At 41.0% G+C, this 23,639-nt stretch overlaps 1 protein-coding gene across 5 annotated transcripts in view; it reads left to right on the top strand.

The window, feature by feature from the left end:
• TBC1D4 (TBC1 domain family member 4) overlaps positions 1-23,639 on the top strand; it is a 174,636-nt gene that overhangs the window by 93,241 nt on the left and 57,756 nt on the right. For all 5 annotated transcript variants that reach the window (XM_030566568.1, XM_030566548.1, XM_030566539.1 and 2 more), the window contains exons 2-5: positions 9,766-10,359; positions 12,148-12,237; positions 16,447-16,551; positions 21,423-21,555. In XM_030566568.1, coding sequence (XP_030422428.1) covers positions 9,766-10,359; positions 12,148-12,237; positions 16,447-16,551; positions 21,423-21,555 — 922 coding nt within the window. The remainder of the gene's footprint in view (positions 1-9,765; positions 10,360-12,147; positions 12,238-16,446; positions 16,552-21,422; positions 21,556-23,639) is intronic.

Raw genomic sequence — 23,639 nt, 5'->3', positions numbered from 1 at the left:
TCACCCAAAGTCTTTTTCCCAAAATGTAATAGCTAACCTGGCTGTGATCCTCTGTTCATAAGGCAGCTTGGCAGTTTGTCCCCTAGGTGAAGGATATCATGTGACTTCTTGCATTGTCCTGATACCCCAGACTAATTTTTTGATCTTAGTCATAAACAGGACACCCTTCCTGCTGTGTGTTCTTCCTTCAGATTTTGTGATCTCTTGTCGGCTTTGCAATCTTGATCAGCTGGTGGCTCCCTATGCAAATAGACTTGCATTGTAAGACACAATACACAATAACCAGCCAGGGTGATAAGTATCTACTACCGCCTGCCTTGGACGGGGGAGCTGCGGCCATCTGTCCCACGCCGCAAGGACATGAAGTAAGTGATTCTAAGTTGATCTAAGATACATCGACTTCAGCTACGCTATTCTCGTAGCTGAAATTGCGTATCTTAGATCAATGTTCCCCCCGCAGTGTAGACCAGGCCTAACAGACTTTAAGAATGTTGTTTGCAATGTTGTAGTCGTGTTGGTCCCAAGTTTCTGAGCCTCACAGAGAAGAGCTCTGTGAAGCTCAAAAGCTTGTCTCTGACACCCCTAGAAATTGGTCCATTAAAAGATATTGCTACACCCACCTTGTCTCTCTTTTATACTTTTAAGAACACAGTATAGATACATAACTTTTTAAAAATAATATTCTTCCATATATTTCCCGGTTATGATGACCAGTGGCATGCAGGCTCTCAATAAAAACCTTACATTGGCTAACAATTTTTTTTTTTTGCTTTGGTGAGAAATTGAAAAAAAAAATTAGTTTGGGTTCTAAATGAATCAAACTTTCTTCAGATTTTTTTTTGGTTAGCCATGAAATAAAAAAAATAATTTTGCTATATTCTACTTCTTAGCATGCAGATTCAAATTTGAAATGAAGATGTAGCTTGTAAATTGTAAAGTGGGTTTCCTTATTACTGTATAATTTATATGATTCATTTAGATAAGTCTGATTTACTAAATTCTATCTTCTTCTGTTGCACCAGTGTAATTGAGTAGACTTTTTAGCCCGGGGTGAGCAAACTATGGCGCATGGGCCACATCTGGCCCAGTAGACCTTTAAATCCATCCCTCAAGGTCCTGTCGGCAAGCAGGGTCGGGGGCTTGCCCTGCTCCGCATGTGCTGTGTCTCTGTGTGGCTCCCGGGAAGCAGGCGGCATGTTCCCCTTCCAGCTCCTATGCGTAGGGGCAGCCAGGGTCTCCGCATGCTGCTTCTACCCCAAGCCCCACCCCCACAGCTTCCATTGTCCGGGAACCATGGCCAATGGGAGCTGCAGGGGTGGTGCCTGTGGACAGGGCAGTGCACAGAGCTGCCTGGCCGTGCCTCCGCTTAGGAGATGGAGAAGCGACATGCCGCTGCTTCTGGGAGCTGCTTGAGGTAAGAGCCACCCGGAGCTTGCACCCCTGAGCCACCCCCATGCACCCCAACCCCTGCCCCAGCCCTGCCCTTTGAACCGCTTGATCCCTGCCTACAGCCCCCTCCTGTACCCAAACCCCTCATCCATGGCCCCACCCCAGAGCTTGCATCCCCAGCTGAAGCCCTGACCCTCTCCCTTCCCCCTATCCCCATTTCGTGAGCATTCATGGCCCGCCATTCAATTTCCATATTCAGATGTGGCCCTGAGGCCAAAAAGTTTGCCCTTGCCTGCTTTAGCCCTAGGTTGTAAAATGTCTTCACTTGCTTCTGTGCAGCAGACTATGAATATGAACATAAAAGAATTTCACATCTTCACCAGTTATTCTTTTGAAAGTTTTCTAGCTTCAGCAGATCATATGGTTTCATTGCTTGTTTCATTATACTGGCACTCTCTTGGTTTTTAATTATTTTGTGAATTTTTAATCTGAGGTTGAAAGCCTCATAAAAAGACTCTCACAAGTGTTATGTAAATATGTCTGTACAAGTTCCCTAAAAATATGATTTTGATGCCATTATTTCCCCAATCTTTCTCTGTTCCTGGTAACTGTAAACAGAACATGTATTGTTTTGTTTTTTAAGATAAAAATGTGGCTGTTCAAATCCTATGTAGCCCTGGATTTGGGTTCCAGGGTTCCAGTGCCAAATCAGGAAACACTTGGCTTTTGAAGCACCAACTGTTACTGTCTAGAAGCCTCGTGACTGGCTGGAGTATGATATAATGAGCTCAGTTTGTCTGAGAAAATGTAGTGAAATTACTCCCAGCTTCTGTAGTGGGAGAAACTTTCTGTACTTTTATTCATAGCAGAAATCTATTATTAGGTATCTCCTATTCATTAAAAACATTGTCATTTACTTCAGTGTAGCTTGAGAATGCCTCAGCTATTCAACTGGGATCGAAACCAGAAGGTACCACCCTTTGAATGGTGATGTATGGCGTTCTTTCTGCTTCCCACTCACCTTGTCACAAACCTATTTTGAAAATACATAGTCTCTCTACTATTGTGGGACTGACATAGCTACAACAACATTGTGTAGAAAATATATCTGACCTACTAGTAAAGTTAAAGCTCTGCGTGTATGTGTGATTTCAATTTAGAGCTGAGTAGCCTCTACTAACAACAGAAGGTGTTCAATACATTAAACCAGACTGAGTATTGCTATATTGTAAGTTTCTTGCACATCTTAAGAATAGGGGACTTCTGTTTTGCTTTTTTAAATAAACTGGGACAGTTTGCCTTCGTGATGTTTAAATTCCCATTAGAAGCTTTATGAAGTTAGAAATCAACTTAATAAGGCATTACAGTTTCCCTATATACACCTCTACCTCGATATAACGCTGTCCTTGGGAGCCAAAAAATCTTATCATTTTTTATAGGTGAAACTGTGTTATATTAAACTTGCTTTGATCCACTGGAGTGTGCAATCCCTCGGAGCACTGCTTTACCGCATTATATCCAAATTCATGTTATATCGGGTGGCATTATATCGAGGTAATGGTGTATTTCACAGTGAAGTTTAAAAACCCATTTAGCCGTTTTTATGCCAATATGTAGCAAGTATGAATTTGTTTTTTTTTTGAACCTTTGTGAATAACCTGCTTGTAATTAATTTTTGGTGGAAACTGGAAACCTTTTCTGATTTTCTGCTATATTTTGCTTTGGGGTCCATTCTTCCATTCAGTGAATGCAGTTTATTCTCCCTTCAGGATTCTTGTCTACTAGGACTCTTTTGTCCCTTGTATTCTTGAAAAGAAGATCCAGTGTTGCCATGGAGTTACTTGTCCCATTCTAGAGCCATAACAATGGTTTTCCTTTGTGCTGTTTTCTTCGTTGCAGCATGCATCATTTATCAAAACTAGTAATCTCCAAAGTCTAAACTTTATCAGCTCTGCCACTTTAAAAACGACAAGCAAAACTGTTACATACTTGATGATATTCATGCTAGACACCTACAGCTAAAACTTTCACAAACGCTACTTGAACTTGTTTGCAAGTGCTGCCAGTAAGTTTTAACATGTATTTTTCCCCACCATATTTGTCTTTAAAATGATCATATGCTTTCATCTAATACCATAATGGGTAGTTAAACTGAGATAAGTAAGGATTCCAGCATGAAAGCGTATTTGTAAAGCACAGAGAGATTCCTAACTTTTACTTAAATCAATAGATTAAAGTTCCTATCCAAAGCTCTGAGCACTCCATTTGAAAGTACACTATACAAAATACAAATCTATCTATAAAGTGTGTGTGTGTGTGTGTGTGTGTGTGTGTGTGTGTGTGTATATAAATATATATATATACTCACACACCTTTTATAATACTTTCTTCACAAAAAAGGTATTTACCCTCCATTCCAAAAGGCCTGTAATAGCCCCATATCTAACCCCTCTCTCTCTCTCTCTCTCTCTCTCTACCTGCTTGCACTCTTACACCTGCGAACAAAGATATTTTGGAGCATGTCCAAAATGTTTAATAAATCTGGCCTCTGGCTAAGGTGGAGCATTGGTGTCAGATGCTCCCATTGGGGAGCATTGAAACCATGTTCTATGCTAGCTTTAGTTTCTACAGTATATGGTTTTAAGGTGCAGCCTGCGGATAGTGCATTGCAGTAGCCTACAAGATCCATATCCCATAGGAAGATCGTATTTGCCTTGCTAGGCGCAGGAGGGGTGAGACTGTGCTTTTTCACAACAGCTGCTTTCTGTGAATCCAGCAGCAGCTTCTGCTCTAATATGAGCTCTAAACTGTAAGTGAAACCTGCAGTACAAGAGGTAGTCACACATCCTCACAACAGTCCCCCTGATTAAACTTTTGTACTTTCTTCTGGTTGGCCTTCAGAGCTGCCTCATCTGGGCTGAGCTGCAGCTAGTTCACCTGCTTTCAAGCCGCTGTCTCATGCAGACTTTGGGAGATGCAGAGCTGAGAATCATTAGCATACTGAAAACATCACAGCTCCTCTCTCCTTACTCAGACACTAGAAACTAGACCCAGTCTGATGTAGTGGATTAATTAATAAAATATTTATAGATGATTAAAATCCTTTCATATACCAACCGATTTAAAAGTGCACCTCCCTTTTAGTTTAAAGGTATTTTATCTATCAAATTCTGGTATATACTGATCACATGCAGCATAACCCCCATACAGTGAAACTTGGCCATTTAAATTTCACTGTACACTTTTTGAAGCCTGAACTTGTGGTAATGTACAGTACAGTATCTTTAACTTGATTTCTAAACCAACATTTTTCAAAAGTATGAGAGGTCTTTGTTCTCATTGATGACTACATCTCTGTTATCTTCCACCCATCTTGATCTGTAAAAAGCAACAAAGACACCTGTGGCACCTTAAAGACTAACAGATGTATTGGAGCATAAGATTTCGTGGATGAATGCCCACTTCGTCAGACGCATCTTGATCTGTGTCTCTCCTCACCCTTCACGTACCAACTGAAGGAATATAGCATCCTGCCCCAGTCCTTGATGACAGAGTTTCTGTGCCCACTGCTTTGACACAGCTTTCAGAGATGTATCTTCTGTTCTTAGGGTATGTCTACACTACGGGATTATTCCGATGTTACATAAACTGGTTTTGTAAAACAGATTGTATAAAGTCAAGTGCACACAGCCGCACTAAGCACATTAATTCGGTGGTGTGCGTCCATGTACCCAGGCTAGGGTCGATTTCTGGAGCGTTGCACTGTGGGTAGCTATTCCGTAGCTATCCCATAGTTCCTGCAGTCTCCCCTGCCCATTGGAATTCTGGGTTGAGATCCCAATGCATGATGGTGCAAAAACAGTGTCGCGGGTGTTTATGGGTAAATGTCATCACTCAATCCTTCCTCCGTGAAAGCAATGGCAGACAATCATTTTGCGCCCTTTTTCCCTGGATTGCCCTGGCAGACGCCATAGCATGGCAACCATGGAGCCTGTTTTGCCTTTTGTCACTATCACAGTATGTGTACTGGATGCTGCTGACAGATGCGGTACTGCAGTGCTACACAGCAGCATTCATTTGCCTTTGCAAGGTAGCAGAGATGGTTACCATCTCTATTGCACCGTCTGCCATTGATAACCGTCATCTCATCACCAATTTACAATCATTTTGTATGGTTTGCAATTGGAAATTGGTGATGATGGTTACAATCATTTTGTGCCGTCTGCTGCTGTCATGGGTGCTTCTGGCTAGCCTCGCTGAGGTCGGCCGGGGGCGCATGGACAAAAATGGGAATGGGTCCCCGGGTCATTCCCTTCTTTATGTTTTGTCTAAAAATAGTCAGTCCTGCCTACAATATGGGGCAAGTCTACTAGAGAGCCAGAGAGCTCCGCCGCTCCGTGTCAGAGCCCCAGAGATCCCACAGAAATGATGAGCTGCATGCCATTCTAGGGGGTGCCCCTGCAACAACTCCACCCATTGCTTCCCTCCTCCCACACCCCTCCTGGGCTACTGTGGCAGTGTCCCCCCATTTGTGTGATGAAGTAATAAAGAATGCAGGAATAAGAAACACTGACTTTTTAGTGAGATAAAATGAGGGGGAGGCAGCCTCCAGCTGCTATGATAGTCCAGGCAGGACATTAAAGGGTGCGGGGGAGAGGAGCGCAGTCTCCCGGTGCTATGATAGTCCAAGGAATACAGAATCTTTTCTTTAAACACGTAAGGGGTGGGGGGGCTGATGGAGCTCAGGCTCCAGCTGCTATGATGAGGACAATTACCCAGCATTTTATACCATCTGCCAGGAATGACAGGGAGTCATTCCCATTTTTACCCAGGCACCCCCGGCCGACCTCACTGTGGCCAGCCAGGAGCACTCATGGGCTGATGATGGTTTTCCACCATTTTGTACTGTCTGCCATCGGGAAAGGAAGGGGAGGGAATGCTGCTATTCAGCGCCGCAGCACAACATCTACCAGCAGCATGCAGTAGGCATACAGTGACATTGAAAAATGGCAAGAAACAATTTTTTTTTCCTTTTTCTTTCAGGGGGAGGGGTGTAAATTGACGAGATATACCCTGAACCACCCCGGGCAATGTTTTTGACCCTTCAGGCATTGGGAGCTCAGCCAAGAATGCAAATGCTTTTCGGAGACTGCGGGGACTGTGGGATAGCTGGAGTCCTCAGTACCCCCTCCCTCCCTCCATGAGCGTCCATTTGATTCTTCGGCTTTCGATTACGCTTGTCATGTAGCACTGTGCTGAGTCCCTGCTGTGGCCTCTGTCTATCATAGCCTGGAGATTTTTTCAAATGCTTTGTCATTTCGTCTTCTGTAACAGAGCTCTGATAGAACAGATTTGTCTCCCCATACAGCGATCAGATCCAGTATCTCCCGTACGGTCCATGCTGGAGCTTTTTTTGGATTTGGGACTGCATCGCCACCCGTGCTGATCAGAGCTCCATGCTGGGCAAACAGAAAATGAAATTCAAAAATTCGCAGGGCTTTTCCTGTCTACCTGGCCAGTGCATCCAAGTTCAGATCGCTTTCCAGAGCGGTCACAATGGTGCACTGTGGGATACTGCCTGGAGGCCAATATCATCGATTTGCGGCCACACTAACCCTAATCCGACATGGCAATACCAATTTCAGCGCTACTCCTCTTGTCGGGGAGGAGTACAGAAACCAGTTTAAAGAGCCCTTTATATCAATATAAAGGGCCTCGTTGTGTGGATGGGTGCAGGGTTAAATCAGTTTAATGCTGCTAAATTCGGTTTAAACGCGTAGTGTAGACCAGGCCTTAGTCAGACTTCTGACTCCTGAGTCTTGTTTTCCAGACTTTGAAGAATGGCTCTTAGCACTTATCCCCAAATAACCTGTCAATAATTCCAAAAGATAACGATCTTGCATCCAGCTTTAGACAAGTTAGAAAAGTAAATAAATGAAGGAGAATACAGCATGCTAATTCTATATTCTCTAAGAGCTCGCAGGACTTCGCTCAAAATAATACTCTTAGATTGGCTAAGCAAGCCTACAAGTTGTAAACTGAATTTTTATGTGCCCGTTCCTGCACTCATGCTGACTGGTGAACATTTTGGGGTTGGTCTGGCACATTTCTCATTGAAGCTCTTACTCCCTATTCCCTTTGGCTTATGTCCCTTTATTACTTGGCAGTATTTTGATATATAAAGTGTTCAAAGTCCATATTAGCAGCAAAGAGTCCTGTGGCACCTTATAGACTAACAGACGTTTTGGAGCATGAGCTTGTGACATGCGTCCGACGAAGTGGGTATTCACCCACGAAAGCTCATGCTCCAAAACATCTGTTAGTCTATAAGGTGCCACAGGACTCTGCTGCTTTTATAGATCCAGGCTAACATGGCTACCCCTCTGATAAAGTCCATATTACCAGTTTAGACATGAGGTATTTTTTTATATTAGCGCACAGACAATGATCTTTCTCCATTACAACACATCTGAGTAAGCTTATTTTTTCAGTCTCCATTTCTATGCAGTATTATCATTAGTACTCAGTATTCCATGAAGCTCACAGTTTCTTGACAAACAGCTTTTCAATTTACTTCCAGTTAACATGTAGTGTTTCAAAGGACTTGAAATTTCATGAGATACCTTCTCTGGTGGGTGTCCTTGTTAGAGTAAAGTCTATTTGTATGTGGATGACCAAGTTCAGCACCATAGATTGACCCTGGAAGCAGTGCTAGGACGTACTTCTAGCCCTGCAAGTTTTGTACTGGTCTATCTACTATTTTCGTTGGTGGACTGAAGAGCACTGCTGACAAGTAATTTAGTAATGTTGTCAGTATAGTACTTTTAAGTAACGTAAATAAATGCTATTTGGAGTATGAGGAAACAGTCCCCTCCAGAAAATCTGAAAGATCAGTTGACACCTATTCATAAGTAGTTTCTTTCTGTGGGCTCAACGGGAGCTACAACAGCCATATGAAACTAAGCATAGAAAATGTTCCATTTCCTTAATAGTTTAGCCACTTCATTTCATTTGTCCATTGTAGGTCATCTTGCACTTGGAAACATTTAAATTTGAAAGTACTTTTGAGAGGATTTATCAATACTAAAACCGTAACTAACTAACTAGATGAGAAGTGTGATCCTTTAAATTTTTATTCTGATTACTATCTTGTCTAATTGTCATCAACTTCCCCCCCCCCCCCCAACCTTCCCCCTGCAGAGCCAAATTTTAACAGCTGGTACCTCATGACAAGAGTTAGATTAATCCTTCATGATCTGAAAGCTTAGATCAGGGTGTCAGAGGGCTTTTACAGTAAACCATAATGTAGAGCAACAATTTCAAAGGTGATGAGATACTTCTTTGAATATAGTATTAAACACTGTAGCAGATGAGTTTTCTGAATAGAAATAGGAAGCAAGTTCCACAGTTAAACATTTCTGTAAGAATACCATTGCCATACATTGCTCAAAGTGCATTTGAGGCCAAAATGTAACTGGGAGCACTCAAAGAAATTAACATACTGAAGGGGGAAAAATTCACTCTAGTTAGTAAAGCTACCAGGTGTTAGTAACTGATGGAAAAATCAGGATTTTCAGATAAGCACTTGCAACTCCAGTGTAGTTAATTATGTTGTGGCCAATAATGTAAGTTGTGAATGTAGCCTACTAGTACCACAAAATTCATGTGTATGATCAATATCCCTGAAATGTAGGCATCTTGCTCTATTGCCTTGTGTATGTGAAGCCTTGCACAGTACACCTTGCTACCACGTATCAGAGGGGTAGCCGTGTTAGTCTGGATCTGTAAAAGCAGCAAAGAATTCTGTGGCACCTTATAGACTAACAGACGTTTTGGAGCATGAGCTTTCGTGAGTGAATACCCACTTCCTCAGACGCATGCATCTGAGGAAGTGCGCTTGCTACCAAGGAAATCAAACCCATGATTTCATCTGTGACTGTACAAAGCACCACAATTAGACTTTGGAGCTGGTATGCCTGACTTACTATATTAAAGGGTTTGTTAGTAGCTTAATTGTAAGGCTCTAGAAAAATATTTGACATTGTTTACCCATCTGAAATGGTGCATACAGGATTCAGGAATGACTCGTTAAATATTTCAAGGCATGAAGTTCGTGGCACATACTGCAGTAGCTAAACTGTTACTGGCAAGAACATTTCTGTTGCCTAAGACTGAAATCTTATTCGGAACATCCTTGGGGCTGTGCTAACAAAGCCTTTTCTGCCAAATCCACTTGAGGATAATGATGATTTTCTCTGGCATTCTATTATTCAGAGTCGAATTCTAATCCATTTTTAAAGGGCTTGCATGTTGGACATTTGTGACTTTGGTCTTTAATGTCTGGTTTCCTTATGAAGATTTTTAATTGTCACCCAGGTTCCTGATGTGATCAGCAGCATAAGGCAAGTGTCCAAAGCAGCCCTGAAAGAGGATGCCAAGCCTGGTAAGGATAGTGAAGATGCCTTCTACAATTCCCAAAAATTTGAGGTTTTGTACTGTGGAAAGGTGACTGTGGTCCATAAGAAAGCCCCCTCCACTCTAATTGATGAGTGCATTGAGAAATTCAGTCTACATGAGCGCCAGCGCCTGAAACTGTTGAGTGAGCAGCGGAGCACAGATTCCAGTTCAGACTTAACCTTGTATGAAGGAGACGTGCCAGCTTCTCTGTCAGATAGTCCATTTGAGGAGCTAGATGGCACAAGCACCACCACCGGGAACACTGGGATCCTTACAATTGGAGGCCAGACCAACCTGGCTGGCACCCGTGTCTCCTTCCCCGAGCGAATTTTGGAGGATTCTGGCTTTGATGAGCAGCAGGAATTCCGCTCTCGGTGCAGCAGCGTCACTGCAGTTATGCAAAGGAGGGTTCATGATACCAGCCTGAAAACACAGCCACGCAGGAGACATGCAAGTGCACCCAGTCATGTTCAACCCTCTGACTCTGAGAAGAACAGAACAATGTTATTTCAGGTAGGTTCCATAGCAGTACCTGCAATTTCATGCATACAATAGAATTAGGAGAGCTTGACTTACACCATTATTGTCACTGCTGCATATTGAAACTTCTTATGCAAACTATTTCTGTTAAGCCAAAAAACTTTTGTTTTCTATTTTGTATTACAATACATGAAACCATACTGGGAAATTCTAAACAATATTGAATAATTTTTATCCCAGTTATTTTGGGGGAAGCTAAAGTTTAAATCATATAAGTTAGTAAACTTGAAGGGAATATAATTGCTTATCTGTTAATTTGACAATATAAACATAATATTTAAGAGAACAGTGTATTTTGTCTTAGAATCTGATGCTAGTACTCAGACTTCTTTCAAGCCCTTTTGTGGATTGATTTCTCTATCCATAAAATTGTTTAACAGAGTGAACAAAATCTCCCTCTTGTGTTACTAAAATGAACAAGCAGTTAAAGCTATGAAAAATAAAGTGCATTTTGACTCATAATCTTTTTATGATAAATTTCAGTGATGCTAAGAAGTTTCTCATTTCCAGAATAGGAACAGTCTGTCTTGCAAAAAGTCTGTTGAAAAATTATACTTCTAAGATCAGCTCAATAGCTTCATCCCCAAACCCTTTAGTCTTTTTTTCTCTCCCCTGAAGTTCATTTAAAGATTTCAGAACATATGTGCTAAGGAAACAAGAGAAAGTTATTAGGACAAGTGATCCATAAAAACCAAAGATCTTTTGCTTTTTAAATTGATAGGCTGCTAAATGCTTAGGAATTTTCTTTTCCCCGTATTTTAGAGAACAGACTTGCATTTTCATCCTCTTGAGAAACACTAACGGATATGAGGAAATATATTGCCATTTAGAAACCCACAGCCCATCACTGGTGGTGAAAAGGTCTTAGCTGAAAAACGCCTCAAGCTCCATAGGGGAGCAGTTCATGAGAAAGCAGAAGGGAAATTCACTGCAGCAAATAATCTGTTTTTGTTGATGACTGATTAAAAAGAGGCTAAATGCATCACCTTTATTTCAAACAAACAACAACAGCAAAGAACTGAAAACCCAAACTGTTGTTGTATTTGTATTTAAAAAAACTCATCTGGATGGTTATTTTTGGTCTAATAAGTCTTGTAACTTACATTGATTGATTGTTTCAGGTCAGTCTAACAGAGCTTTAATTAGGGCTGGTCAAAAACTGGCTGTTGTTGGAATAAAACTTTTCATGAACTGTGTCTGCTTCCTGCAATCTTTTTTGGTTTTGTTTTACCCCCAAACTGAATATTTTGCCATTTTGTTGAAATTTTCTGCAATTCCCCTCCCTATTTGCCTTTTTCCATAAGTGCTAAATTCTGCCATCTTCATTCACTGAGTAAGCTACTATTCAATGTGAATAGGTAAAACAGGGGTCAGCAACCTTTCAGAAGTAGTGTGCCGAGTCTTCATTTGTTCACTTTGATTTAAGGTTTTGCGTGCCAGTCATACATTTTAATGTTTTTAGAAGGGCTCTTTCTATAATATATAACTAAACTATTGTTGTATGTAAAGTAAATGAGGTTTTTAAAATGGTTAAGAGGCGTAATTTAAAATTAAATTAAAATGCTGAGTCCCCTGGACTGATGGTCAGGACCCGGGCAGTGTGAGTGCCACTGAAAATCAGCTCGCGTGCCCTGTGTGCCATAGGTTGCCTACCCGTGAGCTAAAGCAAGGATGGCAGAATTTGACCAGTTATTGAACTTTATTTGGTGTATTATTCATTTGTGCCTTATAAAACAGTCTGATTTAAATTTTATTTTCAAGATTGGACGATTTGAAATTAACCTCATCAGCCCAGACACCAAATCTGTTGTGCTTGAAAAGAATTTTAAAGATATATCCTCATGTTCTCAGGTACGTATTTATTGGGTAGCTTCCAGTACATCTGGGATGGGGCTTTTTTGTTCTGGAGATACTGTGATGGCTTTATTTTAGTCAGTGAGCAGCAGAAAGAAGCAATCAAAGCTTTTGTTGATTATAGAAGATTAAATGAAAACACAATACAGAATATCCTTAAACATAGTGGTTGTATATCATATGTCTCTTTTAAACAATTATACCTTTGTTTTAGTTAACACCTGTACAACTAGATTTTTGGCTTTCTCTATAGAACCCTAATGAAAACATGGTAAGACAGCTATTCTGTACCCCCTCGTCCCCACCAGAGTACTTTGGAAATGTTAAATATAAACTATAGAGTGATGTTTGAGGTAATCATGTTTTGAATGAGAAGAACACATGCTACAGTTTAGAAGTGATAAACCACAGTATAGTTTTGGTGACAGCACTGGAGGAAGATGGATTTTAAAATTCGATTAATCATCCAGTTGCTACCATTGTAGATGACAGGGGTGACCCCTCCTTGCAGCAGTCATTCAAATTCTGTGCCTCCAAATGCCACTTATTGGTTTGTTTTAGCTCCCACAAAGTGCTGGGAATCGCGCAAACATAAAGGAAAACACAGTCCCTGCCTCAAAGTGCTCACAATCTAAAGACGTACACAGGACTAGTGAATTTCTGTGAATTGTAGCGGTAGTTCTGGTCATCATTCACCTGCAGCTCGATGTGAATTTTGTTAAGGAAGGGGCCACTCGGTTCAATTTTGTCAGTAGCCTGAAGTCTCCAGTTTGGAGGTGCTCTACAGTGGGGACATTGTGTTTCAGTGAGGGCGTTCGCGAGTAAGAGGAGTACAACTGTTTTGCCGCCTTGGGACAGGATACAAAGTGTGTGCCTCTCCCCAGTGTGGAACTAGCTCTGCAGCTGAGATTGAGACAGAGCCATGGTTTTGGGACAGAGCCATGGTTTCTGCCTCATTTGGATAATTTAGTAGTAGCAGCAACTCTAAAGTTGGGAATTCCAGTGGCAGAATTAGAGTTAGTGGAGCCCTGTGTGCAGCTTCATTTTTTGGGAAGCCCCTCTGGGGACACAGCCAAGAAAAAGAATATTCTCTCATTTCCCCCTCCCCTATTTTTAATTCTTTTTTCCTTCATCCTCCTCCTATATCCTAAGTAATAGGAAGTAAATGAAAATAAAGTGAAGTACCTTGATTGGGGCAGAGGGTTGGGTTCTGGGAGGGAGTTTGGGTGGAGACTCAGGGAGTTGGTGTGCAGGAGGAGTCGGGGGGCAGTGCTTACCTTGTGCAACGTGGCTCCCAAAGCAACTGGCATACCCCTCTGGCAGTGGCTCCTAGGCAGAGGGGAGCCAGGGTGTGTCTGCGTGCCACTGCCCACAGGTGCTGCCCCCACAACTCCAATTGGCCACATCCCCCGGCCAATGAGAGCTATGGAGTTGGCACTCAGGGCAGGGGCAACACACAGACACACACAGCTCAGGGACATGCTGGCCGCTTCTGGGTGCAGCACTGCATGGAGGGAGGGAGGCAGCGTGGACAGGGAGCCGCCTTAGTCCTGCTGCACTGCTGCTGGCATGTCTCTGTGTGCCCTTTAGGGGGAGGGGACAGCGGGTATTGTGGAGCTGCCTCCCCCCCACCAGGGGCACGTAGAGATGTGCCAGTAGCCTGCTGCTTTTGGGAGCAGTGTGAGATTTGTCCTGCATTTTGGGGGCCCCAGGCCATCGCACTGTTTGTTTGTTTCATGATAAATCTGCATCTGGGGAATTCCATGGGGTGAGCTCAAGAGCTATTAAAGGTCTCCAAATGCATTTTCTGAGGGTTCTTAGACCAGCATCTGATCCAAAGCACTCTTTTCAGATGTTAAAATTACACTATTCGAAATCTTCCCTTGTATCTGTGTTGCATGGCTACATAGTTTGCAAATTAAAATTGGGATTAGCGTATACTATTGCTTCTAGTGGAGGGAAAAGGAGACTGCAAGAGGAATAGGGAAATCTGGCCTACGTAGGCAAATGATAAAGATGAAATAATAGTATTTGTAGCATACATAGATCAGGCAGGCACACAAGAAGGAGAGGTAGGAAAGAAGAGAACCTGTGGATGCCCTGGGTCCAAAATCCGTGTTTACCAGGGTAGTATCATGAGTGGCAGCTGCTAGTTTCCGTGAGGGTCCTGGTAGACAGCAGGTGAACCCATGGGCAGCTCAGGAGAACAACACTGGCAGTGAAGTAATTGATATTTAAAGTATGGTAGGAGCTGGCCTGGTATCTTAGACAGTCCTCTTTGTTCTTGCTTTCTTCTTAACTGAGACAAGGTCAATGAGGTAATGTCTTTTATTGGACCAACTTATGTTGGTGAGGGAGACAAGTTTTTGAGCTACACAGAGCTCTTCTTCAGGTCTGGGAAACTCAGTCAAAGCATCACAGCCAAGTACAAGGTCGAACAGATAGTTTAGCATAAGTAGTTAGCACATACATTCAGGCTGTGTGCTAACTACTTATGCTAAACTATCTGTTGGACCTTGTACTTAGTGTCACAGCTTTCCCAAACCTGAAGAGCTCTGTGTAGATCAAAAGTTGGTCTCACCAACAGAAGTTGGGCCAGTAAAAGGTTACCTCACTCACCTCAACCCTGTCAGACCCAGGATATTAGAGAGACATCTACAACTTCTTCCAAACTGGGCATTTGTATGCAATAAATCACTTCAGACTATGTTTCATGCTGGTGTTTATCTTTCACTAGAACATGGCTTGAGTGGGTGGGGAAAAATAAAAGCCTTGTTGAGAACTAAACTGAATACACCTCTACCCTGATATAACGCAACCCTATACAACATGAATTTGTATATAACGCGGTAAAGCAGTGCTGCGGCGGGTGGGGTTGCGCACTCCAGCAGATCAAAGCAAGTTCGATATAACGCAGTTTCACCTATAATGCAGTAAGACTTTTGGCTCCTGAACACAGCGTTATATCAGGGTAGAGGTGTAGGTGCTAACAAAATGTTCTGTGTTTCCAAAACATCTGTGGCATTAGTGAAAGCGTTGATTTTAAAAAACACAAAACAAAAAAATAAAAACAAAATCTGGAGAATTCTTATGGTCCATAGAAATGAAATATTAATTTATTCAGGCCAAGTACTTGGTTACACAGAGCTCATCAGCATTTGTTCACTGTTAAACACCCTGTGTTAGTCTTTCCCTTATTGTAGATTTATTAGCTAATGTAATAGCTTGGAATATTTACTGTTATGAGCTTAAGACTGATTAAAATGAAAGAGAGCAGCAGTCTCTAAAGAGTGTATTTAGGGTTATTTTACTTCTGCCCTAGTAAATGTGTTTTTCTGTGGCATGAGTATACTAGGGTGCTTCATTTCAGACTGGAAAATGCATGTCCTGAATTTATATAATTGACCAAGCCACAAATATAAATGATATAAAAAATTTTAATATATCTATATATATCACGGACAGCTGTGTGGGTTTCTTGTTAAGTCTCACTGACCTTGTGGGTAACCCAGAACGATAAACAATCACATGTCCCGTTGGTATGACAAGTCGAGACGCCCTGTTAGAGAACAGTGCTGGGAGTACAGTTAACAAACAAGCTTGCTGTGCTATTTTCAGGTACAGTGACGCAAGTGTCATCCCACCTCCCCCATACACCTTCCCCTATGCAAGGAAATGAGAAAATTCAGAAGACAGCAATAGATTTTGCTGTAATTCTTCCTAGATTTGTGTTAAAACTGTTTATGCTGAGTCTGGGAACTGGTCTCCTAGGGGCTCACTTTAAGAAAATATGTGAGTGTTGTAAGATGAGAAGATAGGGCTGATTTGAATGAAATAAGTCAAAGAGAAATGTAGCTAAGGTCAAATTTTTTCATGAGGAAAGAAATTGAGCCTTATTCACCGCTATTGCTTTAGGATTTGTATTTTTTGTTTTTATTTTTTATTTTGTTTTGTGTGTGTAAGAAGTCCTATGACTTTTTTTCTTTGATAGATGGTGGCAGCCATTAAAAAAGAGAGAATTGCCATACTTGATATCTGCGACTGTGCAGCTTTCTTATTCTCTACAAATGCTCAGTATGGGGAAAGTGGTGGTATCTCAGAGATGACTGGCAAGAAGTGAAATACAATTATCACTGTATTTCTGAACTGATTTTAAAATACATTTTAAAATAAATACTTCACTAATGCTTTTTACAAAATTTTCAGGGTATACAACATGTTGATCACTTTGGTTTTATTTGTCGGGAATCAGTTGAACCTGGGATAAACCAGTATGTTTGCTACGTGTTCCAGTGTGCAAGTGAATCTTTGGTAAGTAATTTACATAAACAGTTAGGCTTGGTCTACACTACCAATTTATGCCACTATAATCCTATCGCTCAGGGGTGTGGAAAATCTGAACCCCCAATGTAGTCAGTGCTATGTCAGCAGAATGGCTTCTCCTGGAGAAAAAGCTACCACCTCTTGGGGAGGTGGAATACCTGCACTGACAGGAGAAGCTCTCTGGTTGGTGTAGGTAGCATCATCACTAGGCACTACTGTGCACTGCGGTACTGTAAGTGTAGATAAGCTCTCAGATTTTCACATTTTGATAACCTCGTTCATCAGAGGATCTCAAAACACTTAATAATCCCTGAATCTCTGCAGCTGTATGAAGTAGATAAGTATTGTCATAAGAACGGCTGTACTGGGTCAGACCAAAAGTCCATCTAGCCCAGTATCCTGTCTACTGACAGTGGCAAATGCCACGTGCCCCAGAGGGAGTGAACCTAACAGGTAATGATCAAGTGATCTCTCTCCTGCCATCTGTCTCCACCCTCTGACAAACAGAGGCTAGGGACACCATTCCTTACCCATCCTGGCTAATAGCCATTAATGGACTTAACCTCCATGAATTTATCTATTTCTCTTTTAAACCCTGTTATAGTCCCAGCCTTCACAACCTGCTCAGGTAAGGAGTTCCACAAGTTGATTGTGCGCTGTGTGAAGAAGAACTTCCTTTTATTTGTTTTAAACCTGCTGCCCATTAATTTCATTTGGTGGCCCCTAGTTCTTGTATTATGGGAATAAGTAAATAAGGAAAAGTTATCTATTTTCTCCACATCATTCATGATTTTATATATCTCTGTCATATCTCACCTCAATCTCCTCTTTTCCAAGCCGAAAAGTCCTAGCCTCTTGAATCTTTCTTCATATGGGACCCGTTCCAAACCCCTAATAATTTTAGTTGCCCTTTTGTGTACCTTTTCTAGTGCCAGTATATCTTTTTTGAGATGAGGAGACCACATCTGTACGCAATATTCAAGATGTGGGCATACCATCGATTTATATAAGGGCAATAATATATTCTCCGTCTTGTTCTCTGTCCCCTTTTTAATGATTCTTCACTTTGCACATGGGTAAACTGAGGCTCAGCAATTCAGTCTCTGCACTCTATTGTGAATGCACGCCTATATACAGGTACAAGTACACGTGGCTATACTTAGTATCTGGACATGTCCAGGTGTTAGAATTTGCACAGAAATTTACAGTGGCAAAATTCAAGTGTATGTGTTTGAGTGCACAAATGGTGGCTAGGTAAAGGCTTAGCTGAGTATCTGACCATAAGTAACTTTGCACATTTTTATCTGTTGAGACATAGAATCATAGAACTGTAAGGGACCTTGAGAGGTCATCGAATCTAGTCCCCTGCACTCAAGACAGGGACTATGTGTTATTTTAGACCATCCCTGAGAGGTGTTTATCTAACCTGCTCTTAAAAACCTCCAGTGATGAAGTTTCCACAACCTCCCGAGGCAATTTATTCCAGTGCTTATCACCCTGACAGGAAGTTTTTCCTAAAATCCAACCTAAACCTCCCTTGCTGCAATTTAAGCCTATTGCTTCTTGTCCTTAGAGGTTAAGGAGAATAGTTTTTCTCCCTCCTTCTTGTAATAACCATTGACACGTACTTGAGTACCTTGGTGAACTGGGGCCAAATTAGTAACAGAGCTGGAAATGGAACTTGGATGTACAGAGTTCCGGTCCATGCTTGTAAGTTGTCACACTCTTTGTCTGTGCTACGCACATCCTTCCATTTTCCAAATGTGGTTGCTCTTCTTTTTATTCCTAACTATTCTGAGAAATGAAATAGGAACATTAGGTTTGAAGCAGAAATTTAGATCTATAATTGTTCTGCATAATAGACCGTTGAAATGTATGATATAAAAGATGTCAGTCAATTAGCCATTGTGATTACAAGACTCAGCATACTCAATTGTTAGATATGACATATATAAAGTAATGTCTTTGCTATATTTTCTGAGAGAGAGAGAGAGAGACAAGATGGTTGAGGTAATAACTTTTATTGGACCTACTTCTGTTTGGTGAAACAGACAAGCTTTCAAGCTGCACATAGCTGTTTTCTTAATGTCAGGTACAAAGAAACCATATTAACTAATGGCTTTCTAACTTATTAGTGCTTCAAAGTGAAAGGTAAAATGCCATGAATTTATAGAAGAGATGCACTATTTCTCCTAATAAAGCAGGGCCTAACTGCTCATAATTAGAGCCAGTTAGAAAAGAAAAGGGGGGGGAGGGAAGGGAACCCTCTAAAATGTTTTTCAAGATTTTTTTTTTTTACTTTAAACAATTTTCAAAAATCAAAAAAATTGAACCAGTTCTTTAGCTGCCTGAAAAACAAAAAGAAAATGATGAAATGTTTAACATTTTTTTCATTTAAATTCAAATTTTTGATCCATGTGTTTAACAGAGATAATTTTGACCAGCTCTAACTCACTTCAGAGCACTAAACAATTCCTAATTATTTGAGCATTATGGAGGACCACAGCAGTTATGGGGCTAAGCATTCTTAGCAGTGCTTCAAACAATGTGGGGCAATAATTCTCAAACTTTTGTACTGGTAACCCTTTTCACATAGCAAGCCTCTGAGCACGATCCCTCCTTATAAATTAAAAACACTTTTTTGTATATTTAACACCGTTATAAATGCTGGAAGCAAAGCGGTGTTTAGGGTGGAGGCTGACAGCTCATAACCCCCCATGTAAGAGCCTCGCGACCGCCTGAGAGGTCCAGACTCCCAATTTGAGAATCCCTGATGTAGGAGTAGATCCTCAGCTGGTGGACACCAGCATTTGCCATTGGTGCTGGAAGTAGGGGCACCGGGGGGATGCTACAGCAGCTCTGGCTTGAAGTGGTGTCTGAGCATAGCTTTATTGGAGTCCATGGAACTATGCCGCTTTACACCAACTGAGGATCTGACTCACTGTCAAAATTTGAGGCGAGAGAGAACCTATTGAATGTCCAGCAGAATGTCATTTAAAGAAAAATATGCCTTCATATGATCTTTTGATTAATTTGATCCCTGATAATACACAGGTGACCTAAAAGAAAGGAGTTGGTTTACAAAGAAATAAAACCCTTCTCCTCAACTTCCTCACATATTTTAAGAGTTAAATAATTACTTGAGCGTAATATTATTAATGGGCAGAGGCCATGGAAAAGAGCCCTGCCATTCGGAAAAGCCGACTAGTAGGCTTTGCTGTTGTTGTCATGTCTACGTTCCACGAGCCTCATGAAATCTTACAGTGACAGGACAAGAATAAATTGAATTGTGAGATGTGAGAAACCCACTCAGAAACTATCAATAACATTAATCAAATAATTTTCATTTAAAAACATTAAATGACATGCCACAGCACACAGACTGACTAATTCAAGCCTCCATGCCCATGCAAAGCTTTGCTTGAACAATTATGCTGGAGACCTGATGATCTACAGAACACTTTTATAATCCTACGTTGAATGTTAGCAGACTACTTGTAGACAGAAACCTGAACATGCAGTCACATTTCATCCCTCACAAACGTGCTTCACAGAGAAGTGATAGATGGCAGCAAAGGACTAGATCTAAAGTACAATATTTGAAAGCCCTCTAAGAACTGAACAGGAAATTTCAACACAATTTTCTTCTGCCAGGCTGAAACATAGAAGTGGGCTGGTTTGCTTTTAATAGCAGTGTGTCCTTAAATATATAAAGGGGAAGGAGACTCTGAGAGGTCTGTCTACAAAGGATGAAAGTGCATTTGAATATCTATCCCAGTAGAGGAGAAAATGATCAGCTCTGACCTCTTTCCCATGTAAAATAGAGATTGGCCCTACCCAGTGCTGCAGTGTGTGAGAACGCTGCATTGCTGTATTTGTGATGCAGTGAGAGGAAAGAGGAGGGCATAGACTGGAGTCTGGAACACAATACATAAGGCTTACTTGTTGGTGACAAAGGAACTTATAGCTTGTCTTTCAAATCTTTTGATCCAAGTGAGTGAGGGACCAAGAGAATAAATAGGCTTGTCCCTAAAGTTTCTGACATACCAACAGGATATAACTGCAGCAACAGATCAAAAGCATTTTGTTCATAGAGACTTGTATCAGGACAAATGAAAACTATTTTAGGAAAAAAGCCATACATAACTGTCTCTGTAAGAGGGGACAACAAAAGCCCCTGACTCTTAGGATCACCTACTGCATGTTATGTACCCAACCAAGCTAAAATGTAAATTGCATAGAGGCAAATTGGCAGAAGTGGAGATCCTAATATGCTCATTGCAGCTACTGGAAGGTAAAAAGTTGTAATCTCTGGGTGCAGTAAGAGACCCAATTTTCAAGCCTGAATGCTTAGTTACATATTTATGGCCTGATTTTCCTCCACCCCCAGGGGGTCTCATTTTCAGTGGGAGCTGTGAATGTGCAACATTTCAGAAATAGGCCACTAGATTCCCACAGGGATCTAGAGATCTGTATGGTAAATTTTCAAAAGTGCCTAAGGGCCAAATTTTTTAAGGTGTTTAGGCACTTAAAGATGTAGATAGTCATGTAGGTGCCTAGTGGGATTTTCAAAAGGTCCTAACTCCCATTGATTTCAATTTCCCTTGTCTAAAATCCTCTTGAAATCAGTAGTAAATTAAGAATAGAACCTTGTTCTCTTGACCACTAGACTACTAAACTTTTATGATAGATCAGTGTATGTAATATGAACAGGAAACAACATTCCTAATATAAAAGAACTCAGTTGTGGAATGACTTAAAAGTCTGATATGATGTATCTGACATATTTTCACTTTTATACTGTCTTGTAAAACACCCAGACTTTTCTTAGCCTGTTTTGTTTGTTCGTTTCCTTCTAGGTTGATGAGGTAATGCTTACCCTGAAACAAGCCTTTAGCACTGCTGCCGCTCTACAGAATGCCAAGACTCAGATTAAACTGTGTGAGGCCTGTCCTATGCACTCATTGCATAAACTCTGTGAAAGAATTGAAGGTAGCAATTCCGTTTATTTTAAATTCATATAGAAGATTTTCTGTTTTCACTCCAGAATCACCACCGTGCATCAGCTCTTAGTTTAATTAAAACCTACCTAATTGCTTGAATCTCAGTTTAGTTAAAGAAGAAAAAAATTCTCATGACCATGATAAATGGCCAATAAATTGAGTAAAGTGGTGGCTATCACAATAAGTATTTTCCAGCTAGCCCCTTAAAGCTCTTGCCATAAATATTACATTTTCCTCAAGTATTTGTTTTTGTCCTTCCTTCTGCTCTATTATTTTAGTATGTATAGAAATTCTCAACATAGTGCTCTGAACATATTTGGAACCATACTTCGATGGTAGTAAATGAAGGGACAGTAGTGCTGGAACTGAAGTTTTAGCCTTTCTTTCTGTTTATTCTTTTTCTTATTTTGTAATCTTGTTGATGATTTTTCTCATGGGGCTGATTGCTTTATGTACTTCATTACCTTGTTCTATTAGGTGAAATATGTTAATAAAATATGAGGTTAATATCAAATTGAAAAAGGATAATAAAGAATTTAGGGCTAGTGCCTGACTTCAGATCTGCACACATAGCTCTGACTTCAATGACAGTTAATTATGCCACAGTATGGCTTTTTAATATTTGACAGAATGGTTATTAAAAATGACATAAGCTGGCAGATGGAACCAACATACATAATCAAGTATGATATGCTCTATTCACTAAAAAGTAGTGGTGTGTTCACACACAGACTTGTCTGTCTTTGTATGAGATATTGTAATAAACACCACAAAATTTGTATTTGTTAAATAAAAATGATTATCACTTAGAATTATTAGTTCCCTTTGGTGGGTGAAAAGCATGAGAAGTCTTGGCAAGGAAATACAATTTTATGGTTAATGTCTGTGTTAACACTAGAGTTTTCAGAAGTGGCAAATCCTAGTTGGAAATTCCCTGTTTCTCAATGAAAAGCTACAAATGCATAAGCTGCTGTTTCATCCCACTGATACCCATGGAAGAACTGTGAAAAGAAGCCAACACCTAGATTTTCAAAAGTGACTTATGAGTTTGGATGCCTCAGCTTTTTGGATACCTCAACTTGAGACAGATTGAGAGCCCAATATTTTTAAAAAGTACAGAACATAGACCATCTGAAAATTAGGACCTTCTAATATGTTTATCAAGTTGGGCAACTCAATCACCAGTCACTTCTGAAAATCTTTCCCAAAGTACACCTCTATCTCAATATAACGTGACCCGATAAAACACTAATCCGGATAGAACACGGCAAAGCAGTGCTCCGGGGGCATGGGGCTGTGCACTCTGGTGGACCAAAGCACGTTCGATATAACGCGGTTTCATCTATAATGCGGTAAGATTTTTTTTGGCTCCCGAGGACAGCGTTATATTGAGGTAGAGGTGTAATTGTAAAATATTTTGCTACAGTGTTTTTCTTTTTCTTTTTTTATTTTTGAGGATGGTGGGCTTCAGACAGAACCAAAGGGTTTATTATAGGGAGGCCTAACAATTTTTCTGAAAAGACCCAATATTCAGTTGCTTATAACTCTGCCAAACTTGAACTATTCAGGTTGAAATCCTCCATGGTGGGTGTCTGCACCAGTCTAAACATTTTTTTTTTTAAATTTCAAATAAAATGGTTCAGCGGCTTGAGAACGACGTTGGGGGGGGGGAGATGTGGTGTTTGGCCAATGTTAAAAATTCTTATCTTTTAAGTTAAGAAGCTCTAGCGCTTTTATTCTTTGGAGCAGGGGCATGGAGGTTGTCTGGGACCTTCTCCCAAGTGAAAATCCACCCAATTTTGGCTGGGTTATAAACCTCTGAAAATTGCTGCTTTCACAGAGCATAGTGTGCCCTGGACCTTTTGCTAAAGTTGTTACTCCCAGCTGCTAAAGTTGCTGTGGTTCAGGAACTGAGAGTGAATAGACAGTTTCTCCTGAGTGATTCCCCCTTCTGGACCTCAGAAAGCATTGCGGGGAAGAAGGAAGCAGTCTGACTTGAATGTAGAAAAGTAGATGGGGACAGGGGCAAGTTGGGAGGAAGGGGGACAGCTTTGCATCTTGATACGGGATCCT

This window comes from Gopherus evgoodei, chromosome 1 (genome assembly GCF_007399415.2).
Source record: "Gopherus evgoodei ecotype Sinaloan lineage chromosome 1, rGopEvg1_v1.p, whole genome shotgun sequence".
Taxonomy (NCBI): Eukaryota; Metazoa; Chordata; order Testudines; family Testudinidae; genus Gopherus; species Gopherus evgoodei.
Note: the sequence above shows the minus strand (reverse complement) of the source record. Positions and strands in the feature narration are given on the sequence as shown.